We start from the raw sequence: 20,850 nt of genomic DNA on the forward strand, positions 1-20,850 counted from the left end.
CCTGCAGCTGTGTAGGACACATGACTGTGTCACTCTTCTGCCCAGGAAGCTCCAGCCCCTTAACACCCCCCACCCACCCCCATGTTTGCTTGATGTGGCTCCTCCCTTCTTTGCCTGTCTGTCTGAATGCATTCCTTCGTACCGTCAGCTTCTTGGACCCTTGGTCTGTAAGGGGCCTTTCCTCTTTCCCCGTCTTTCATGTTCCTTCCCCATCACTGAGTATCCCTTTGTATGTATCCTGTGTTTACTTTTCTCTACACGTGTTCTCCCTGTCCAGTAGAGTGTAAGATCCTAGAGGTCAGGAGCCGTTTGACCTCGCAGCCTTTTTGTGCCCAGCGCCAGGCCAGCGCAGCAATTGCCAAATGAATGCTTGGTGGTTGGTCACTTGTACATTTTTTATTCTGTACTGTCTTTAAAATGCCGCAGAACTCCTCAGATGGCGCTGAGCATCCTCTTCCCTGGGGTGGCAGATGCCATCTCAGTACCGTACTTGCTGAGAAATAAGTCCTGGTAAGACGGTGCCACAAAAGAGAAGCGACTCTATTTTTGGTACCTCGGAGGCAAGTTGTGACGCTGCTGTGATTTTTGTCCAATTGTGGATAATCTGGAATTCATATCTGCCAGTGTTGGTGCAACAACAACAACAACAACAACAATAATCGGTGATAGGTTCCGTTTAGATATTCCCTAGGATTATAGAGTGCTTTACCTACTTTGATATGTGGGACTTAGGGTGGCAGATTGTTTGTAGACTGCCTGCTAGCCAACAGAGCAAGCCATGTGACAGAGGGGATAGAATATCGTTGGGCTTGGAGTAGGAAAGATGTGGATTCAGATCTTACTTTTTGGGGGGGGGGTGAGGCAATTGGGGTTAAGTGACTTGCCCAGGGTCACACAGCTAGTAAGTGTCAAGGGTCTGAGGTCGGATTTGAACTCAGGTCCTCCTGAATCCAGAGCTATCCGCTGCGCCACCTAGCTGCCCCCAGATCTTACTTCAGACATGAGCTGGGTGATCATAGTCAAGGCACTTAACCTTTCCAACCTCAGTTTCCCTATCCATAAAATGGGGATAATGCCTGTAGGACTTAACTTTACAAGGGTTGTAGTGAAGATCAGATGAAGGTATGCATGTAAAGGGCTTTGAGAACCTGAAAGTGCTATGTAATTGTCCATTTATTAACAGATAAGTTAGCCGAGTAGATGGCATGTAAGGATTTGTACCTCAGATGTCATTATAACAAGGAATTAAGTCAAGTCAGTGCCACCTACTAAACACAAAGACCTTTGGCTACATTCCCTGGCATGAGATTATAGGGGTCTCCCTGAATAGTAGAGACGACTGTGCCATTACTGTTCATGCTCATGAGTGTCCTTCTCAGGCGTCTGTGTAGCATAATGGTGTCACTTGTATTTACCTCCCTAGTTATTTTTTTTTCCCATATTTTGTTTCCGTTAGGAGAGAAAATTGACATTATTCTCTAAGCTATTTGAAGAGAGAGACTAAATGCCACTGGGTCGGGCTGTCTGTGGGTATGAAGTGGTTGGGAGACTCCAAGAACATGGTGGTGAATGGCAGGAGACATGGAGGCAAGTTGTCTAATGAACACCAGCACGCGGGAAAGGACGCCCTGAAGGCTGGCAGAAATGCAGTTGAGAGGAGGTCAAGCAGATGTAGGTACACACTTCACCTCTCGGGTGTTTGCATTGGCATGGGGGTGATATGTTTTATTTTGTAATTATCTTTGACAGTTTTCATCCTGTGCAAATTAAGAGTCCTTTCTTCCTACTTTTAAACTGTCATCATGCAACTCTGGTTAAGATGAGTGAGTAACAGCGTCTGCTGGATTCCCGATGCAGAAATCTGACTCCCAGGGTTGGGGTCTGCAGCTTGGAACTGCCCCCTCTGGTTCTCCAGATCTGCGCCTAAAGAATGGCTTTCTTCCCAAAGGACAGCACAGTGTTGCTACATGGGCACCCAGTAAAGCATCGAGACACACGCTTTTGTGTGGAAGTCAGGTTAACGGCTGGTTTTGATAACTTGCCCATAGAGATTGTAAAAAATGGTCGTGGGGAGCAGAATCCATTCTCCATCTTAGTGTCTGTGGGGTGAAATAGGGCCGGGGCCCAGGTGACACTGACGAAGCAATCTTAGCTGCTCTACCCAGGCAGCGTAGCCGGTCACCTTGGCGTGTATTAAATAGTGCATAATAAAACAATCATTTAATTATCTCTGTGCCTCTTAGTTGGAAGGGGGCCTTTTCTCCCCCAAGAAATTGTGGGTTTAGTACATTATTGAAGGGTAAAGGGCAGAATGGCGGAACACTTAGAGCTGGCCTTGGAGCCAGGAAGACCTGAGCTCCCGCCTGGGCTGTGTGACCCTAAGCAGGTCACTTCCTTTCTCATGGCTCTCTCCAAGACTCAGCTGCCAACCTGCCCTGTTGGGGGCGGGGGTGGGGGTGTCTCTGCCAGTGCTACTTTAGGGATATGCAGTTTGTTATTCAGAGTTGTATGGTTGTTCCAGGGGTTCAGGAGGGTTATTGAGTTTCCTCATGTCCAGGGGAAGAGGCAAGGCTGTCACTGGGCAAACTTCTTGGGTTTGGGTTGAGATAAGTGCCCTCCAGCCCGACCCCCGTCTTTCCTATTCCAGATAGACTCCACAGTCAGCCCAAGCTTGTGGCCCAGGGCGGGTGTCCCAGGCCAGGTCAGGTGCCCTAGAATATGAACACCAAACTGTCCTGGGCTCGGAATGTGGAGCTCTGTTCTTTCCTGTGTCCACACCTGTTCTTCAAAACCAGCATTTCACTTCACTCTCTCCTCTCCCTGCAGACCCCGAGACTCTTGGTAATGAGCAGTGGAGCAGTCTGGGCCAGTTTCTTCCTCATCCCCTTACTAGCTTGGGGGTGCGGCTGTTGGCAAGGGCACTCCCTGTCCCTTCCTTGCCTCACCTGTCAGGTGGCAGTGATAACCCACCTCAAGTAAAGGCTGGGGGTGAGGTCAGATCTTCTCTTCAAGACAAAAACCAAAACTCTTAGCCTTTACTTGCTGCAAGCTCTTAGGACTCCCCAGAGAACCTGTTACCTCCATTTCTTCTCCCCCGTGAGCAACTTTGTCACCTTGTTAAAGCTTTGGGATTGTCCTCCCGGGTTCCTACCTGTGCAGTGAGGAAGATGCCTGAAGGTTGCCTACCCAGGCCCCTCACCGCCAAAGCGAAATGAGAATATGCGAGGAATGGAGGGAGCAGGAGGGCCGGCCGGCTGCTCGCTCATTGATTGGGACAAGGAATTGCTGATTTGATGCGCTGGAGAACTGAAGAGAGTAACCTCTGTGCTTCTTCCTTTTCCCAGGTAGCGGTGCTTCAGGGTTTGAGGGACAGAGTCGCTATGTCCCTTCTTCTGGGATGTCTGCCAAGGAACTGTGTGAAAACGACGACCTAGCCACCAGTCTGGTGCTTGACCCCTACCTAGGCTTTCAGACCCACAAAATGAACACTAGGTAATTTTCTTGTCTTTATCCTGAAGGGAAACAAGGAAACTGTTGATTGAGCTGTCTTTAGGACAGTGAGGGACTTGGAGGTGGGGGAGTCTGAGGCTCAGAACTGGCTGAGCTCCAGGATCATGCTTTCCCCCACAGCTCCCAGCCCTGTGTCCAGCCTCAAGGAAGGTCAGCTTCCTGGTCCTTGTGTGGGGTGGGAGCCTGTGCGCCTCTCTAGGGGAGCTGGACATAGACTAAGGGGGAAAGCAGACTGGATGGTTGACTTGCTGCTCATTTGGCTGTTGATGCTAACAGCCTTTTAATTAGGATCTCCCTAAAGAGGTCCCTGAATGGGCTTGAAAGGGCTTTCTTCCAAAGGATTAGATAACGATAGGGCTTTCCTTCGGACCAGCACTGACAAAGTGGTCCAGTAGTTGTTCGCTTGACCTGTAGCTTAGCCTGTCCACTGGTGATGGGGGGGCTGGGTGTTCAATGTCCATTTGGATCCTTAGAAAGTACAGATTCCCATGCATCTCTCTGCCAGGTGAATGTTTGTAAAGACCGTACACAAAGATGACCTAACAGCAGATCCAGGGCATCTAGGGCAAGCATGCCAAGTGTGAGTGGGTAGGGGCTCCCAGCTTTGTTCCTGGAGGACTGGAAGAAGCATAAAACATTAGGTGAAGATGCCTTTGACAAGTGGGGCAGCCACAGTAGGGGAAGGATAGGAATCTGATGTTAGGTCTCTGGAATTCGGCAGAGTAGATTTATCTGTGTTCAGTAGTTGATGGAGAATGAGAACCCGGGAGAGAGTTCAGGGCTGGAATGCTGGTAACCTGCTGAGAAATGACTGTGGAAGTCAGGAAAGTAAGTGAGCTAATACCTGGCACCTAATGTTTTACAGCTTCTAAAGGACCTTAGAGGCTGCCCAGAGAGCCACAGAGCCAGCAAGTGTGAGGGCCAGGAGGCTCGACCCTCCCATCCAGCCCGCCTTGCGTGACATCAGAGCAGGGAACATGGAAGGAGGCTGGAGGAAAACAAGGGTAGTTTGGCGTCTGGAGAGGTTTTCCAGAAGGGAGATGTGGTCAGCAGTGGCCAACTATTGCCAGGGGAAGGAGGGCCGAGAGAAGGCAGCAAAGGTGGCCACAGGTGCTAGAGAATGGCATGTGCTCCAGGCCAGAAAGAGAAGCAGCAGGCATAGAGAAGGAAGGTAGACAACATGGTGATCATGGGGGCCCGTGCAGGTCCAGGTGGGGAGTCAAGGGAAATGGCTTGGGATCGGGATTTGCCTTGGTTAGAGAATTCAGCTTTGGACTGTACTACAGTCCTCTAGTGGTCCTCCCTGGACCCCAGCCCCGTGGATGATTGAGATCAGCTGCAAGATACCATGGACTCCTCCTAACCCCAAGTGGTGAAGTGAGGAAGGGAGTGTCCCTGATCCTCCTAAAGAATGAATCAAGGGGCAGCTAGGTGGCTCAGTGGATAGAGCACCGGCCTTGGAGTCAGGAGGACCTGAGTTCAAATCCGGCCTCAGACACTTAACACTTACTAGCTGTGTGATCCTGGGCAAGTCACTTAACCCCAATTGCCTCACTTTAAAAAAAAAAAAAAAGAATGAATCAAAAGAGGCTGGCTGAACAAAAGGAGAAATAAGAGTGTGGTCCAAGGTTGTCTCTGTTAGTCTTGGGGAGAAGAGGACCAGCGTGTTTGAGCGTGCTCCCCCACCTAGCTGGGTGCAGAGAGCAGTGGAACTTCAGGCTGTCCTGGGTTGTAGTCAGTGTGGTTTGGTAGTGGGCACCAGACGCCCTCACTTCCATTCAGCGGTGATGGCTTGTATTCCTCGTGTCCTGAGTGGGCATCAAAGTGGGCTGCACAGTCGTCAGGGTGCAAAGGATATAATCATTTAATAACAGATCACAAATGACTTTGCTTTTTTTGAGACCTTCCATATCTGAAATTGGGCACCAGGTGGAGCCGTAGTGCACAGAGCACTGGGCCTAGAGTCAGGAAGACTCATCTCCCTAAGTTCAAATCCAGCCCCATATACTCACTAGCTGTGTGACCCTGGGCAAGTCACTTCACCCTGCTTGCCTTGGTTTCCTTATCTGTCTAATGATCTGGCAAAGGAAATGGCAAACTACCATTTCTTTGTCAAGAAAACTCCAGGGGCAGAGCCAAGAAAGCAGAGGAAAGACATTACACCCACAGGGCTCCTGATACAGTAACCCCCAGAACAGCAATAAAAGAACCCTTGGGCAGAGAAACACACAAAAATACGGGCTGAGAGTTTTCTCCAGCTGTAGATAGATTTCAGGGGCCGTGCTGGGCCATGAGTAAAGCCTAACCCCGCAATTGGGCCGACACACCAGACACCCGCCAGAGGAATTTGCCCCAGTGCCGCTGGATCAGCTGCAGCACCAGCGGCTTCTGGAACTGAGCACACGGTCAGACTGAATGGCTGGGCCCCGGGGGGGGGGGGGGGGGGGGGCGGGTACCAGTGGACTGGGGGGAAGGATTCGACTGTCCCACCCCAGTGGGGAACCAGGAAGAAATCCTGAGTGGCGGGAGACCCAGATGGGGGAGGGGAACAGGGGAACAGTCTCATCAGAAGCCGAGAACCACACCACAGAAAGCTTTGCTGGTTGGTTGTTTAGTAAAGTAAGCCTGAGGTTATCTCCGGATCTGAGAACAGGCCAGATGAGATTAAAGCCTGCCCTCCCCCCCCCCCAACCCAAAACACCTGGGACCCTCTGGAGCCGAGAAGCAGCCCCCCAACCCCCAGTGGAGAGTTTAAAATCAAGTGAAAGTGAGGCCAGGCAGGCTGAGAAGAAGCCCAACCATCCCCCGGGCCACGCTGTAGCTTGAACAGTGTGTCCTGGAAGCAGCACCACACTTTAAGAAGGCATTAAAAGCCAAGAAATAGTAAGCCAGGATGAGTAGGCAGAGAAAGCAGAAGACCATCGAAAACTTCTTTGGGGGGTAAGGTAGACCACAATACAACCTCAGAAGAAGAAGATAATAACAGGGTCAAAGCTTCCAAGAAAAATATGAACTGGTCTCAGGCCATGGAAGCTCTCAAAAGGGACTTTGAAGAGAAAGTAGAAGAAATAGAAAGAAGATATAGAGAAAAGGAGGAAAGATTAGAAAGGGAAATGAGCGATGCAGGAGAGTCATGAGAAAAAAGCCAACAGTTTGAAAAGCCAAATGGAAAAGGAGATTTAAAAACTGTCTGATGAAAATAACTGCTTAAGAATTAGGATTGAACAAATGGAAGCTAGTGACCTTATGAGAAACCAAGACACAGTAAAGCAAATCCAATTGAATGAAAAAAATAGAGGGCAACGTGAAATATCTCCTTGGAAAAACAGCTGATCTAGAAAATAAATCCAGGAGAGATAATTTGAAAATCATTGGACTACCTGAAAACCATGACCAAAACAAGAGCTTAGACACCATTCTCCAAGAGATTGTGAGGGAAAATTGCCCTGATATTCTAGAAGCAGAAGCTAAAATAGAATTTATTTATTTATTTATTTATTTATTTATTTATTTTTGCAGGGCAATGGGGGTTAAGTGACTTGCCCAGGGTCACACAGCTAGTAAGTGTCAAGTGTCTGAGGCTGGATTTGAACTCAGGTACTCCTGACTCCAGGGCCGGTGCTTTATCCACTGTGCCACCTAGCCGCCCCCTAAAATAGAAATTGAAAGAATCCACCAATCACCTCCTGAAAGAGATCCCAAAAGGAAAACCTCCAGGAATATTATAGCCAAATTCCAGAACTCCCAGGTCAAGGAGAAAATTCTGCAAGCAGCTAGAAAAAAGGAATTCAAATACTGTGGAGCTCCAATAAGGATAAAGCAAGATCTAGCAGCTTCTATATTAAAGGACCGAAGGGCATGGAATATGATATTCAAGAGGGCAAAGGAACTGGGACTTCAGCCAAAAGTCATGTACCCAGCAAAACTGAGTATAATTTTTCAGAGGCAAAAATGGGATTTCAATGAGAAAGAGGTCTTTCAAGCATCTGTGATGAAAAGACCTGAACTGAATAGAAAATTTGACTTTCAAATACAAGATCTTGGAGAAGCATAAAAAGGTAAACAGGAAGAAGACTTCATGAGGGATATTAAAAGATCAAACCATTTACATTCCTACATGGGAAGATAATACTTTGAAATCATAAGAACTATCTCAGTAAGAAATTCAGGGGCAGCTAGGTGGTGCACTGGATAGAGCGCCGGCCCTGGACTCAGGAGAACCTGAGTTCAAATGTGACCTCAGACACTTGACAATTACTAGCTGTGTGACCCTAGGCAAGTCACTTAACCCCAATTGCCTCACCAAAAACCAAAACAAAACAAAAAGTCTTCATGAGAAATTCATAGAAGACAGGGCTGAACTGAATATGAAGGGATGATATCTGTAAAGCATTTATGTTTTGTTCTTTGTAGGGCAGATAGGGTGGAGTGTCTTATGTCTGGGGCTGGATTGGGGCTTGGGGCCTCCTGGGTCCAGGGCTGGTGCTTTGTCCACTGTGCCACCTAACTAATCCATGATGACATCACTAAAATAGGGTTGAGGTGTAGGAGGAATAAACTGGGAGAGAGAGAAGGGGAGAGATGGTCTGGGGAGAGGTAGTTCACATGAAGGAAACAAGATGAAAGCTTATGGAGGAGAGTAGAAGAGGGGGAAGGAGTTGGGGAGTGAGTGAACCTTAATATCATCAGAATTGGCTCAAAAAAGGACTAACATACATACTCAAGTAGGTTATAGTAATATACTTTTGCCCTGGGGAGGGGGGGGAGGGAGAAAAGGGGGCGGGAGAAGGGAAGGAGGAAAGGGCAGACTGGGGGAGAGAGCAGTAAAAAGCAAAACACTTTCAAGGAAGATGAAGATGTTCTGCATGACTGCACCAGTATGACATATTGAATTGCTTGATCTCATAGGGAGGGTTGAGGAGGGAGGGAGGAAGAAAAATTTAGAACACAGAATTAGTTCAGGGACCCTGATCTCACTGGAGTGGGCTCGTGGAGGGAATAACTTTCATACCCAGTTGGGAGGAGCGATCTATTTAACCCTGCAGGAAAATAGATGGGGAAGAAGACAAGGAAGGAAGGGTGAAAAAAGCGAGTGCAGAGCGAGGGAGAGGATAGTCAGAAGTAAAACACTTTTGAGGAGGAATAGGTAAAAAGAAGATAGAGTAAATGTCATGGGAAGGGACTGGGATGGAGGGAAATAGTTATGATGATCGATTATAATGGCAAAACGTATGGTACCTACATTGCTGGGCTTTATGAAGACAATTCTCTGTCAAGCTTAAGGTACTATATACAGGTTATGATGAACAGGATACTATAAGGAAAACCTGGAAAGACCTACATGAGCTGAAGCAGAGTGAAATGTACTGTATACAAAATAACAGCAGTAGTGGGGGATGATCTGCTGGGAAGCATGTGGCTGTTTTCTGCAAGGCCGTGATCCAATATAACCCTGAAAGACTTATGAAGATTGCAGCCCATCTGAAGAGAAAGAACTGATGGTATCTGAAAACAGATGGAAACACATTTAACATTTTTTTTTCATTTCCTCTTTGACAATTCCTTAATCTGAAGTTTTGGTTTTTTTGACTGTTTTCTCTCACAACTAGCTAATATGGGAAATTTTCCATGACTACTCATGTATAACTTATTTTGAATTGATTGAGTTCTTGTGGGTTGGGGGGGTGGGAATGGAGGGGGGGAGAGAAGTTGGAACACAAAGTTTTTTAAAAATTGATGTTAAAACTTTGTTTTTACATATATTTTGGAAAATAAAATTCTATTCAGAAATTTAAAAAAAAAAGAAAGAAAGAAAACTCCAAATGGGGTCAGAGTCCGACATGACTGAAATGACCAAATGACAACAAATGTCTGAAATGCCCTGCTCTGTGAAGCCCCTCAGCTTCTGCAGTATTTCAGCATCCTTGGCCGCACTTTGACTGGAGAGTAATGTAGGGATCCTGTCCATTTCTGAAGAGAACGTTCCTGAAAAGTTGTCTAGAAAGTAAAATCCCCAACAGCACCGACATGTTGCTGTCGGTTAGGCCATAGGAAGGCTGCATTCCTGCAGAAAGCAGCGTCGGTTCAGCAAGCCGGGCCAGCTTTTGTGTGGTTGGGGGTAGAGAGCAGACATAGTCCTCGTGCAGGGCAGAAAGAAACACCCGTATTCCCCCAGCTCAGGGAACGTGGAAAGTTTCTGCTTCCCCTGGCCAAGCTTTCTGGGCATGGGTGCTTTTCTCTGTGTGTTTCTCCATCGATCCTAAGGCGGAGGCCTGCCTCATGGACTTTGGAGTTGCCTCAGGAGCCTGAGCCATTTTGCTGAATCAACAGATCTGAAGCTTAAAGGCAACTTGAGTGATTGGTATTAGGCAGCACTAGTGTTGTTTTACACATGGATCCCAGGTGTGGAGATGTCCAGGGACTTGTATCCATTGTGTCAGAGAGAGGCTTTGAACTTGGGCCCAGTGGCTTTGTCTGCTATGGAATCCCAGGAGGAGGACATAGGCAGTTAGTGAAGATCCAGGAGACTGAATACAGAGGCTAGACTGGTACCGGGAGGGACCCAGCCCCACACCTTCCTTTACGCACAAGGAGGCAGGACTGGAGAAGGAGGGTAAGGAGCAGCTCTTTGCACCCGAGTCTTTGCACTGCACCACCATTAGGAATGCTGTAACAGTAAGACATGGAGAAACTCCTTTGGCTTTTAGCAGGTGACATAACTATCTTCATCTAGTTATTGCCCATATTAAGTCTAGGGCAGGGAGGCGAGGGTCACAGTCTTCACTGGGAGAGGCAGAAGGAGGGAGACATCACTGAGGGGCACAGCCCCTCTCCAGAAGGTTGTGCATCCCAGGCATTGGCAGAAGCCAGTGTCCAGGGCTGGGCTCAGGAGTGTGCTTGATTGGGCATTTAGGCCCAACAACCGATGGCTAGCCACCTAGACCTGATCCTCCTTTTGTAAGGAAAGAGCACAAATCCCATAGACCCCAAGAACCCAGAGCTCTTGGGAAGGGCCAGGGCAGTGTGGTGTGAAAAGGAGAGGACACTGATCCTGGAGGCAGGATTTGTACCTGGGTCATCCCTCCTCTCATACTTGCTATTTGACCTTGGGCAAGTCACTATGTGTAAGATGAGGAGCTTAGACCGGAAAACCAGGGTCCCTTCCAGCTCTGAGTCAGTTATCTCTGACATTGGGCGTTATCTGAGATGACTTGTCTGGCAGATGAGGGAATGGGCCCATGGAAGTGACCCGTACATGGCAGAGGCAGGGCTGGAGTCAGCCAGAGCTTAGTTCTGGCCTTCCAGTGAAGACACGTGTACCGATCCACAGGGAAACACAATCGTTAAGTGATTGAAGTCACCTGGAAGAGCTAGTTGTGTGGACCTCGCACTCTGCTGGAATGAGGCCGTTGAGACCCTCAGCAGGGTTGGGATGGGCAGCTCTCCGTGTCTTCTCTCCCTGCCCTGGGAGTGGAGAAGGGGAGACTTATACCAGCGTGACTTCTCTTTGCACCAGGTCTGGGCTGGGCAGGGGAGCCATTCCTTCCCCTAGACTGTTTTTAGTGACTGGGTGGGCACTTGTCATTAGTTTGAAATTAGGTTGAGAAAGGGAGTTCAGAAGTCGTATAGTGTAAGATGTGTTTCTGGCCCACTGTCCAGGCCCTCTACCGCTTGGTCTTCTTGGGGCTCTCTCATTGCTAATCTCACAGTCATTTTGTTTTTTCCCCGTCTCTCTAGCGCCTTTCCTTGGAGGAGTTCCAGGCATTTTTCCAAATCTGACAGTTGCCCTCACACACACCCAGTGAGGTAGGTAGAATGTGGTACCCTCCCCTGAGATAACCATTCACCCCTTCTTCTGAACAGCATACCGTTTTAGGATGCCCCGGTTCCAGTAAGTGCTGGCTCAGTTGGGCTCTGAAGCAGGGCATTTCTAAGAGAGCTGGATGTGGGTCCTCGGGGGATTGCAGGCCTCAGCCAGGTACGTTTGGGGGCCTCTTTTTTTCAGGTCCAGAGATGAAAAGTTCACTCTAGTGCAGGTCTTGTCCAGTGGCAGACAGGCCCCTCAGTGGGTAGCCTCCCTCTGAATGTTTTCCTGTCCTCTCTGAGCTTCCCTTTTGCTCTCTTCTCTGCTTTCCCCATTTCCTTGGGTCACTCATGCCAGCATAGGAAGAGCTTCAGTCAGCAGCTTTGCCTCATTGCCTCCAGGCCCCCTTGATCAAATGGCAAGACACCCTGGGAGGCCATCTTTGGAGAGAACAAGAGAGACAGACATGTGTGTGCGGGTACATGTGCCCATATAGAGAACTTCCTTGTAAATAAATGGCACCTTTTTAAGTGCTGGTCATGCCAGACACATAACCAGGACTAGAAAGCTAAAGGAGGCCACTTAGTTGTGAAATAATAGCTCTCCTGGGGCTAGGTGGCACAGTGGATAGAGCACTGGCCCTGGATTCAGGAGGACCTGAGTTCAAATCTGGCCTCAGACACTTAACACTTACTAGCTGTGTGACCTTGGGCAAGTCACTTGACCCCAGTTGCCTCACCAAAAAAAAAAAAAAGAAAGAAAAAAAATAATAGTTCTGCCCCCTCCCCCCCCCCCATTTAGAGGCGGGGGGAAGACTCAATGGTCTTGGACTCTGCTTTGTCCCCTGCCCCCATTCCTCCTCACTATTACTTGCATATCTCACCTTGTACTTAGAGAGAGACAAGCCCAGATGCATTGATCCATGTGTGCTTCCGGTCAGATTGCCGTGGTCGTGGTCTAAACCAAAGCTTCTTGGTGACCGAGCTTGATGTCAGGTCGCCATCAGGAAATAGAGGAGAAACAGCATGTCCTGGGCAGTGACCTTGGAATAAAGATGGATATTCCCATTGCATTGGGATTTGGCTGCTTTAAAATAGCTGCTAAAGAGAATTTTCCGCCTGCACTCTCAATTGAGTGTGGGGGTGGGGGGCACATGGCAGAGTCCCCTCGGAGACTGTCAGGAACAGGAATCGAGAAGCCCAAGCTTCTTGGCTCATCTCTCCCATAGCTGCTGCTACTTGTTGGGGTGGAGACCAGGACCATTGTTGGAGAACAGAATTTACATTTGAACTCAGTCCTTGTTCTGGTGCCTTCCCTCTGACTGCCTTTTCTTGGCTGTCCAGCATGAGGGACTGGGCCAGGGTCTCTAGTCCTTGACCCCCCACTTCCCCTTTTGGGGCACTGCTTCCTGAGGATGCCTGTGCTCACAGAGGACTTTAGGCAGGTCTTGTTTGTTTCCCAGCATCCCCCAGCTGACATGCCTGGTTTCAGTAAATCTGTGGAGCATTCTCGTCCCATCTTGCTTTCACCCTTTGGCTAATCCTGTTGTCCATCTGACAGCCTCGTTGGCTGTGGGAAGGACTTGTGTTTTAGTGGCTGGGATGCGGCCTTGGCCTTGGGCATGAGGCATAGTTCATGGGGGACTACGACGAAGCCTCTTGGAGTTCAGGGCTGAGTGTCATGTAGAAGAGGGGAGCACACCAACACACTGCCCACTCCTGATTTGACCAGCTACCGAAGAACATTCTTGATAGGGGGAGCATTTTCATGGCACAGCTTGGTCATCTTTGGATTGGTCAGAAATGGAAATCACTTCAGCCATGTGTGATCCGGGTTTGGTGAGGTTGACCCTTGAGCTTAGGTCACTGGGTAAAACGATGGAGAGGCCTGAAGTTGACAGTTTTACCGTGGAGGTCCTCGCCACAGGTGCCATGTTATACCTCACCTCTGGGTTGCATCACTTCACTTCCTGAGGGTCTCTTCCACTGCCTCTCAGTTCTTCCCCACTGGCTCCTTCCATTATGTCCTGACGCGCTCAAAGTTGCATCTGGCTTGCTTGAAAAGCAAATCTTTTCCTTTCACAGCCCCTCACTGGTCTATATTCTTGTTCTTAACCCCTGCTGAGCCCTTGACGCGTTTGGGGTGCTGTGTGTGACAGCCATTGAAGGCAGAGCCTAAGAGAGATGGCACTTAGCTAGGTGACAGGAGAATAATACAGATAAAGTCAGGTGACCCACCATTTTTTTCTTAGCTCTATGTCATGTGGTTTTTTGTCCCCATGGCCTCCTTGTACTAATCTTGAGAGTGACAGTCACATCCCATCTGCTATTTTGGGTGTTGTGATTACCTTGTCTTTCTGGAAATAAAAATATTTGCTAACTTACGTCACATTTTAAGAGTTGTGCAGCTGGTGCAATCTAGAATAACTGGGGAAACAAAGGTTTGAGCTTCTGAACATATCAGTTTATTAGGTATTGCCTGCCAGTTGCATAACAGATCAGGACCAGGCCTTCTCATCTTGGCACTCTTCCCCAAAGATGAGGGGAGACAGGTTTTTATGCATTAAAAGAAAATTAACAAGGAAAAAAAAGAGAAAATTAACAGGATATAAGCCAGGATACAAAATTAAGTAATTGGAGGCAATATTAAAGGCTTTCTGAGTTGGGAGGGTGATGAATGAGTTTTGAGAGTTGGGAGGGGGAGAACAAGTTGTTGGACTTTTCCATTTGTGGAACAGGATGTCACTCAATTGCCATGATTAACAAGCCGGTGGGATTAACAGGAAAATGAAACTTGGGTCTCAAAAAGGATCCAGTTTTATAAGATGGAGTCAGTTGGGGCACAGTGGATAGAGCCCTGGCCTTGGAGTCAGGAGGACCTGAGTTCAAATATGGCCTCATACTCTTCACACTTACTAGCTGTGTGACCTTGGGCAAGTCATGTAACTCCACTGCCTCACCAAAAAAAAAAAAAAAAAAATGGAGTCAGTTTGGTTCACATAATTCACACAATTCTCTCAATTTCCCCCTTTGATTCATGATGGAGAAGCCAGCCCACTCCCCCTATGATCACCTATCTATAAACGAAATTTACAGGGTTGTTTAATGTGCTCATGCTCACCATCAAAAGTCATGTGCCAAAGTCATCCTCTTGCACAGCTTACATAGGTTGGTACAATAGCTTACAAAGTCTAAGAACAATAGGGATAATATAGAAATCTTGAAAAACAGAGTATATAGGTGAACTAAATCAGGCTACAAATCAAACGACTTAGAGGTCTCACAATGGACAAATTTTGAGAGGGGAGATTTACATGTCACTAAGGTAATTAAGATAACTCAGCAGACATAAATGCCATAAAACAAAAAATCAAAGCAATACAGTCATGATCGTCAACCTTAAACAACTTCAGGTCTCCTTGTATCTTAATAACCCACTCCCAATGTCCATTTAATCATCACATTTTTGTCTTGAGTCCTAGATGTCCTTTGTATTGTCTAGTGCTTGGAAATACCTTCCCTTGGACATTCTGGTATAAGCCTCATTCTCAGGGCAGCTCTGAAGGAGGCTTTACTTCCCCATTTCCCAGGCACTTGGAGAAATTCCTAACAAGACTTAATACAATTAACTTATTTTGAATTGCTTGAGTTCTTGTGGGTGGGGGGTGGAAATGGAGGGAGGAAGAGAAGTTGGAACACAAAGTTTTTAAAAAATTGATGTTAAAATTTGTTTTTACATATATTTTGGAAAATAAAATTCTATTCAAAGCAAAAAAAAAAAATACAATTTAGTACAACTTACTAAGTGGCACAGTGGATAAAGTGCCGGGTATGGAGTCAGGAAGACTCCTTCCAGAGTTCAAATCTACCTCAGATGCTTACTAGCTGTGTGGCCCTGGGCACTTAACCCTGCTTACCTCAGTTTCCTTATCTGTAAAATAAGGTGGAGAAGGAAACAATGAACCACTCCAGTATCTTTGCCAAGAAAACCCCAAATGAAGTCATGGAAAGTCGGACACAACTGAAATGACTGAACAACAGCATTTGGTTTTTCAATAACTCGTTCATGTAGTGAAAACTCGTTAAAGCCTTATGGAGCTAATCCCATACCTCAGAGAGCTATAAGAATGTCAAATTAGGAACCCATAACTCAATTGAGACTTTAGATAATTTCAGTTTTTATATATCATTTGCTATTTTTCTCTTCACCTAAACCCTGTACTTGAGGTAAGAATCTTAAAAAAAATTCTTAAGGGCCTAACTTGTACAATATGAATGCTTCTATTTTTAAAATTATCACAGATACTTAAAATTGGAAAATAATGTTACTTTCTTTACAGTTTTCAGTGCAATTTTATATGTAAAACCCTTAATCCAATTTTGAGAACTTGTTACTAAAACATACTCAAAGCCTGAATTTTCCATTACAAGGATTTGGAAGCCAATCAATCATATGTGTATGTATATATAACCTAGGAAACAGACCAATCCTTTTACTTTCTCAAGACTTACTTATCTATTTAATTAGAAAACTTTTACATTACTAATTCCCACCTTAGGAAGGTTTCATCCCTATATTATCATTTGACCACAAATACAGATTAAAATTGCAAGATTTTTCATACTTGCATCCTATTATAGTAACTCAGAGGTGTTCCAGTTTCCATTTATTAATAGGTTTAGTATCATGCTTTCAAAACTTCTGCTCCCCTGCTCTGATTATAGAAATTTATTATGAAAGGAAAAGGAGGGACATAGTTATAACAATGTCAAGATTCACAGACTGACCTGACATGTACCATTACAGGACAAAAACTCCCATAGCTCTATTCGATTACAGGCATGATTCATATCTGACAGCGTCATGTGGTATCAAAAGCCAGGATCGGGATGAACCAGGTTGGGAAATTTCCTGTTAAGAAAGTAAATAGCACCATGGGGAAACTGAGTCAAGAGAATACTACCTTGACTGCTTGATGAGGAGGAGGAGGATTGATTGAGGATGGTGATGATGACAAAACTTATGGTACTTTCCTGGACTGTTGTGAAGAAAATTCTTTGTCAGGTATAAGGTACTATATAAATGTTATCTATTAATGCTGTTACAATAATCAACCCCGTGGGTTTATTGTAAGGAAATCTCTCTTTAAAGTACTATATAAATGTAGTTTACTATAAAAAAATGATGAGCAAGAGAACAGTACCTTGAACCGCATCAAGGTCATCCCCCAACCTTTCCCAGGGACAGACACCCACCTGTAGCAGACTGTAGCACATGCCATTTTCTCTGACTTAACACTTCCAGCGACCAAATCAAACTTAAGACAATATTAAATTATAGTCCCAAGAGTTTTTACCTCAAATAGAAAAATTTCACTAACCATGACTTAGGGCTTTGATGTTATTAGTTTTCTCATGTTTCCCTAACAGTTAGACATCATTTATGTCTTGCTTATAAATTAAAATAACTGTATTCTGGGTTTTTAGTCATACAACAGATACCTGATATTTTTTGAAGTTACATCTTTAAACCACCCCATACATTTTCTTTCTTTTTTTCTTTTCTTTTCCTTTTTCTTTTTGTTTTTGTTTTGTTTTGTTTTGTTTTGTTTGGTGAGGCAATTGGGGTTAAGTGACTTGCCCAGCGTCACACAGCTAGTAAGTGTCAAGTGTCTGAGGCTGGATTTGAACTCAGGTCCTCCTGAATTCAGGGCTGGTGCTCTATCCACTGCACCACCTAGCTGCCCCACCCCATACATTTTCATAATTTTTATAGGTGATAGTCAAAATTTTTCAAATAAAATTCACTATTACAGTAAACTAATAAATTCACCCCTTTGACACAGAGCAGGAGAGAAGATCCTTTTTTTTTGTTTTTTTGGTCAGTTCTAGGTTTTCAAGCTTTGCTACTTTAGATTTTACAACATGAAGTCAGTAGAACTAATAAGATCTTAATGACCCTGCCTGAATACAAATTCTTAAGGGACCTCATAGATAAGGATATCTTAAAGGGTCTGTGCAACTTTCCCCCCAAACAATAAATTAGCTCTATTATGTGTTTCAAAACAAAATATACCCCATTAAATATTGTTGATCATTTCAGATGTGTCTGACTCTTTGACTCTTGGTCAAAACCCATTTGGGGTTTTCTTGGCAAAAATTCTGGAGGGGTTTGCCGTTTCCTTTTCCAGCTCATTTTACAGATAAGGAAACTGAGGCAAACAGGGTGCAGTGCCCAGGGTCACACATCAGAAGCCTGTTCTAAGCCTAATGCTCTATATCTCTGGGTTTTCAAGTATCTATTTTTTAAATTACATTCTTTTAACAGCTCCATTTGTAATCTAACAGCATCTAGATTTTTAAAACAGTTGGTTTTTCTAACAGCATTTCTAATAAAAGTTTCTCAGACTTCCCAATATGAAAATTGGGAAACAACAACATACACAAAATCATATTTTAAAGCACGAAACAAACTTATTACCAGTCAAATGACATTGTCAGCCTTATTTATTTCCAAATTATCTCAAATGGATCCCAATACAGAATAATTCAGCATGGGACAACCACGTCTAATTAAAACATATTTGCTCTGTACTAGACCAGTCCATCTGGTATAGAGTCATCCCATTATATAATCAAATCTCATAATAATGAGAATTAATATGTTAAGCACTTCACAGTCACTGTATAATTTCATACTTAAAACAGCCTTGGGAAGAAGGTAGCGTTATTATTGTCTTCTTCATAGATCAGAAAACTGAGGTAAATAGAGATAAGATAACTTGTTTAAGATCACACAGCTAATACATTCCTGAGACTAGAATGTAGTTCTGGTTTCCTTGTATTTTTCCAGTATTTCATTTATTTATTTAGTTGTGGGTTGTTGTTTTTTCAATACGATTTAATTACAGTACATATCTCAACTAAATCAAATCTAAGTTTGCAGTCACAAAATCATAAGATGTTTTTAGCAGTTACCATAATTTGGACTCTCTCATTCATTTATAATGACACAGATTCCTATATACCAGGAAAAAGTTTTCTTTTTTGTGATTATTAGACTTTTTCTCTGTAGTCCCAGTGTGACCAAGGCTGAAATGACAAAAAAAGTATCTTGCAGGTTTGGTTTGTTTGTTTTTTTAACCTAATTTCCCACTGAAAGCTTGAAGTGGGAGTCAGTCTGGCTTCCCAGGATAGAGTTCAGCATCAGATTACAGAAAGCTAGAACTGCTTCAAGCATGAAACTTCTTTCATCTTCCCCAGCATACTGAACTCTTTAGCTGCCCCTTTTCAGTAGTGCTTCTGGCTAGCTGCATTTTCCCCTTACCAGTGTTCAGGGTAATAGCATCTACAAACACAAAACAAGACACAAAGATTTTCCTTCATTTTACAAAGAAACAAAAGCACAGACAAATCAATCAGACAAGCATGCTAGCAAACCTCCTTATCTCTTACTGAACATTGAATTCCAAGCCTTTAATTTGCTGCCAAATTTGGGAAACATTTGTGTTTATGTATAATTTAGCATAATCTGAGGGCCCTATGTCTTAAGCACCCCCTCCAGGCCAGTAAGAGTTCTCCTAAGGGGGTGTCAGTTTAGCAGTGTGCTCTTTCCCCTGGTCTCATGCCAAAAGAAATTTTCTTTGTTACCAGAGCCCAATGTCCTCTTAAAGATAGTATATCTTGGGTAATGTTATCAGAGCCCATCATTGCCTTAAAAAGAACAGGACAGGAGTAAACCTTACCTTAGTTCGGGAAAGGCTTGAAATGAAGGGGGCAGGCTTCCTGGAATAAGTCCCCTCCTGGGTTCAAGTCACGACTCGACCTGCCTGGCTTTCCCAAACACCTGTGGCAGGTGCAATCTGAGATAATGGAGGAATCAGAGGTTGGAACTTTCCAGCTATCGGTTTATCAGCAGGGAATGTTGGCTGAGGTCAGCTTGGGAGCAGGCCTCCTTGGCTTGGCCCTGGAGCCGGGGACTCAGGATGGCACTTGGGTCTTGCAGCGGAGCTAGTTTGGTGGTCAGAGTTGTCTGGTTGGTGAGTGTCTTCTGTGCCTCGCCCTTGGCATATTCAGTGCCTCCTGATGGTTGGGTTCTCTCCTTTGTCTAATGACCACCTTTGGTTCTGCTCTTGTTCCTTTCCTGTTGGTTCCACCAAGACACTCCTTTCTCTGCAGACCGTCCCCTCCTTCCTCTACAGGGATGCCTTCCAAAGCTTTGCCTCTGGCCTGCAGAACACCCGCAGCTTCATTAACATGCCCCCACCGTGGCGCCGTACTCTGACCCTCCCAGTGTCTTACGGTTACATCCCTGGCATTTTTTCAGACTTTGATGCCCGACCCTTCTCTCCAACCCTGTGTCTGGACTTGGTGGCCTCGGGGTCTTTTAGGGAAGTAGAGTCACAGGGCTCTGGGGCTGGTCAGCATGTGCTGAAAGCTGCCTCTCAGAATTTCTGCCTTGAACCTTCCCCCTCAGGTGGTGGGCTGCCTGGGCGGGTCAGAGGAGACATTCTCTGAAGTCCCTTCTAACTCTTAAGTCTCTGTCATCATAGGGCCCAGTCAGCCAACCAAAGTTTGTGGTTTGTACTTTTGACCCCACATTGGTTCTGACTGGTGGGTTGGGGGCAGTAGGGTGGTGTCTGTGGCCCAGGAGTTGGGAGGGAAAGTTTCTAGCCCCAGTTCTGACATTGCTACTCATCCCTTCTGGGCCTCAGTTTCCTCTTCTGCTAAAATGAGGGTAGAACTAGGTCATGGGATCAAAGGCTCACTGCTTGACTGCAATTTCTTTCTTTGGCATCACTTACAATTTGCTGGGACCTGTATTTCCCACCGTATGCTTCTCCTAACCCCTCCCAGAGAGCCATCTTTTAGAATAGAGAAGGAAGTAAGCATTTATTAAGCTCCCACCATGTGCCCAGCTTTGGGCTGAAAGGGCCTGAAGAGACTTCCTGGCTCCACTTTCCCATGGACAGACCCTGTGGTCCAGAGATGTGGCACGCACGTGTACATTTCAGGCCCTCTGGTGCCAGAGTTTTGGCTTGTGTCCCTGCTGGAAGGCAAGCCAGGCATCCAAGGCCGTCCAGCAGCTGTTCCCCACTCTGGGAGCCAGTGCCTTTCCCCCCGCCCCTTGTCTCCTCATTCTCCGATTCCCTTGCCCAGAACATCCTCCTTCATCTCGACATGTTTGAGTGAACCACGCTCTTCCCAGCTCAGCCTCCGCCTTCTCCCCTCCATATGTCCATCTTTCATTTAAGTTCACATATTTTCGTTCTCCTTGCATTTTAATTTGGACCTGGCCTGCCATTGGCGGGGGTGCTCTGTCCAGTGCTGCACATTCTTATCCACAGCCTGCCAGAGGAGGTGGGGAGTGGACACCCACCATCCCTTCTGTTGTTCTGCGTGTTGTGCTATCATCCGCCACCTTCACTCTTCCCCAACCCCACAGACCCCACCAGCCAGGTTCTGCCGCCACAGCTCTCCTCTCCACCCTCTCCACCCTCTCCATCCTCCCAGGACCATGCCCCACTTTGCAGAGAC

General features: G+C 45.9%; 1 protein-coding gene across 3 annotated transcripts in view; it reads left to right on the forward strand.

The window, feature by feature from the left end:
* KMT5B (lysine methyltransferase 5B) overlaps nt 1-20,850 on the forward strand; it is a 62,146-nt gene that overhangs the window by 25,162 nt on the left and 16,134 nt on the right. For all 3 annotated transcript variants that reach the window (XM_043971065.1, XM_043971063.1, XM_043971064.1), the window contains exons 2-4: nt 1,457-1,671; nt 3,345-3,492; nt 11,248-11,316. In XM_043971065.1, coding sequence (XP_043827000.1) covers nt 1,533-1,671; nt 3,345-3,492; nt 11,248-11,316 — 356 coding nt within the window. In that variant the 5' untranslated portion in view covers nt 1,457-1,532. The remainder of the gene's footprint in view (nt 1-1,456; nt 1,672-3,344; nt 3,493-11,247; nt 11,317-20,850) is intronic.

The sequence above is a fragment of the Dromiciops gliroides genome, chromosome 6, assembly GCF_019393635.1.
Source record: "Dromiciops gliroides isolate mDroGli1 chromosome 6, mDroGli1.pri, whole genome shotgun sequence".
Taxonomy (NCBI): Eukaryota; Metazoa; Chordata; class Mammalia; order Microbiotheria; family Microbiotheriidae; genus Dromiciops; species Dromiciops gliroides.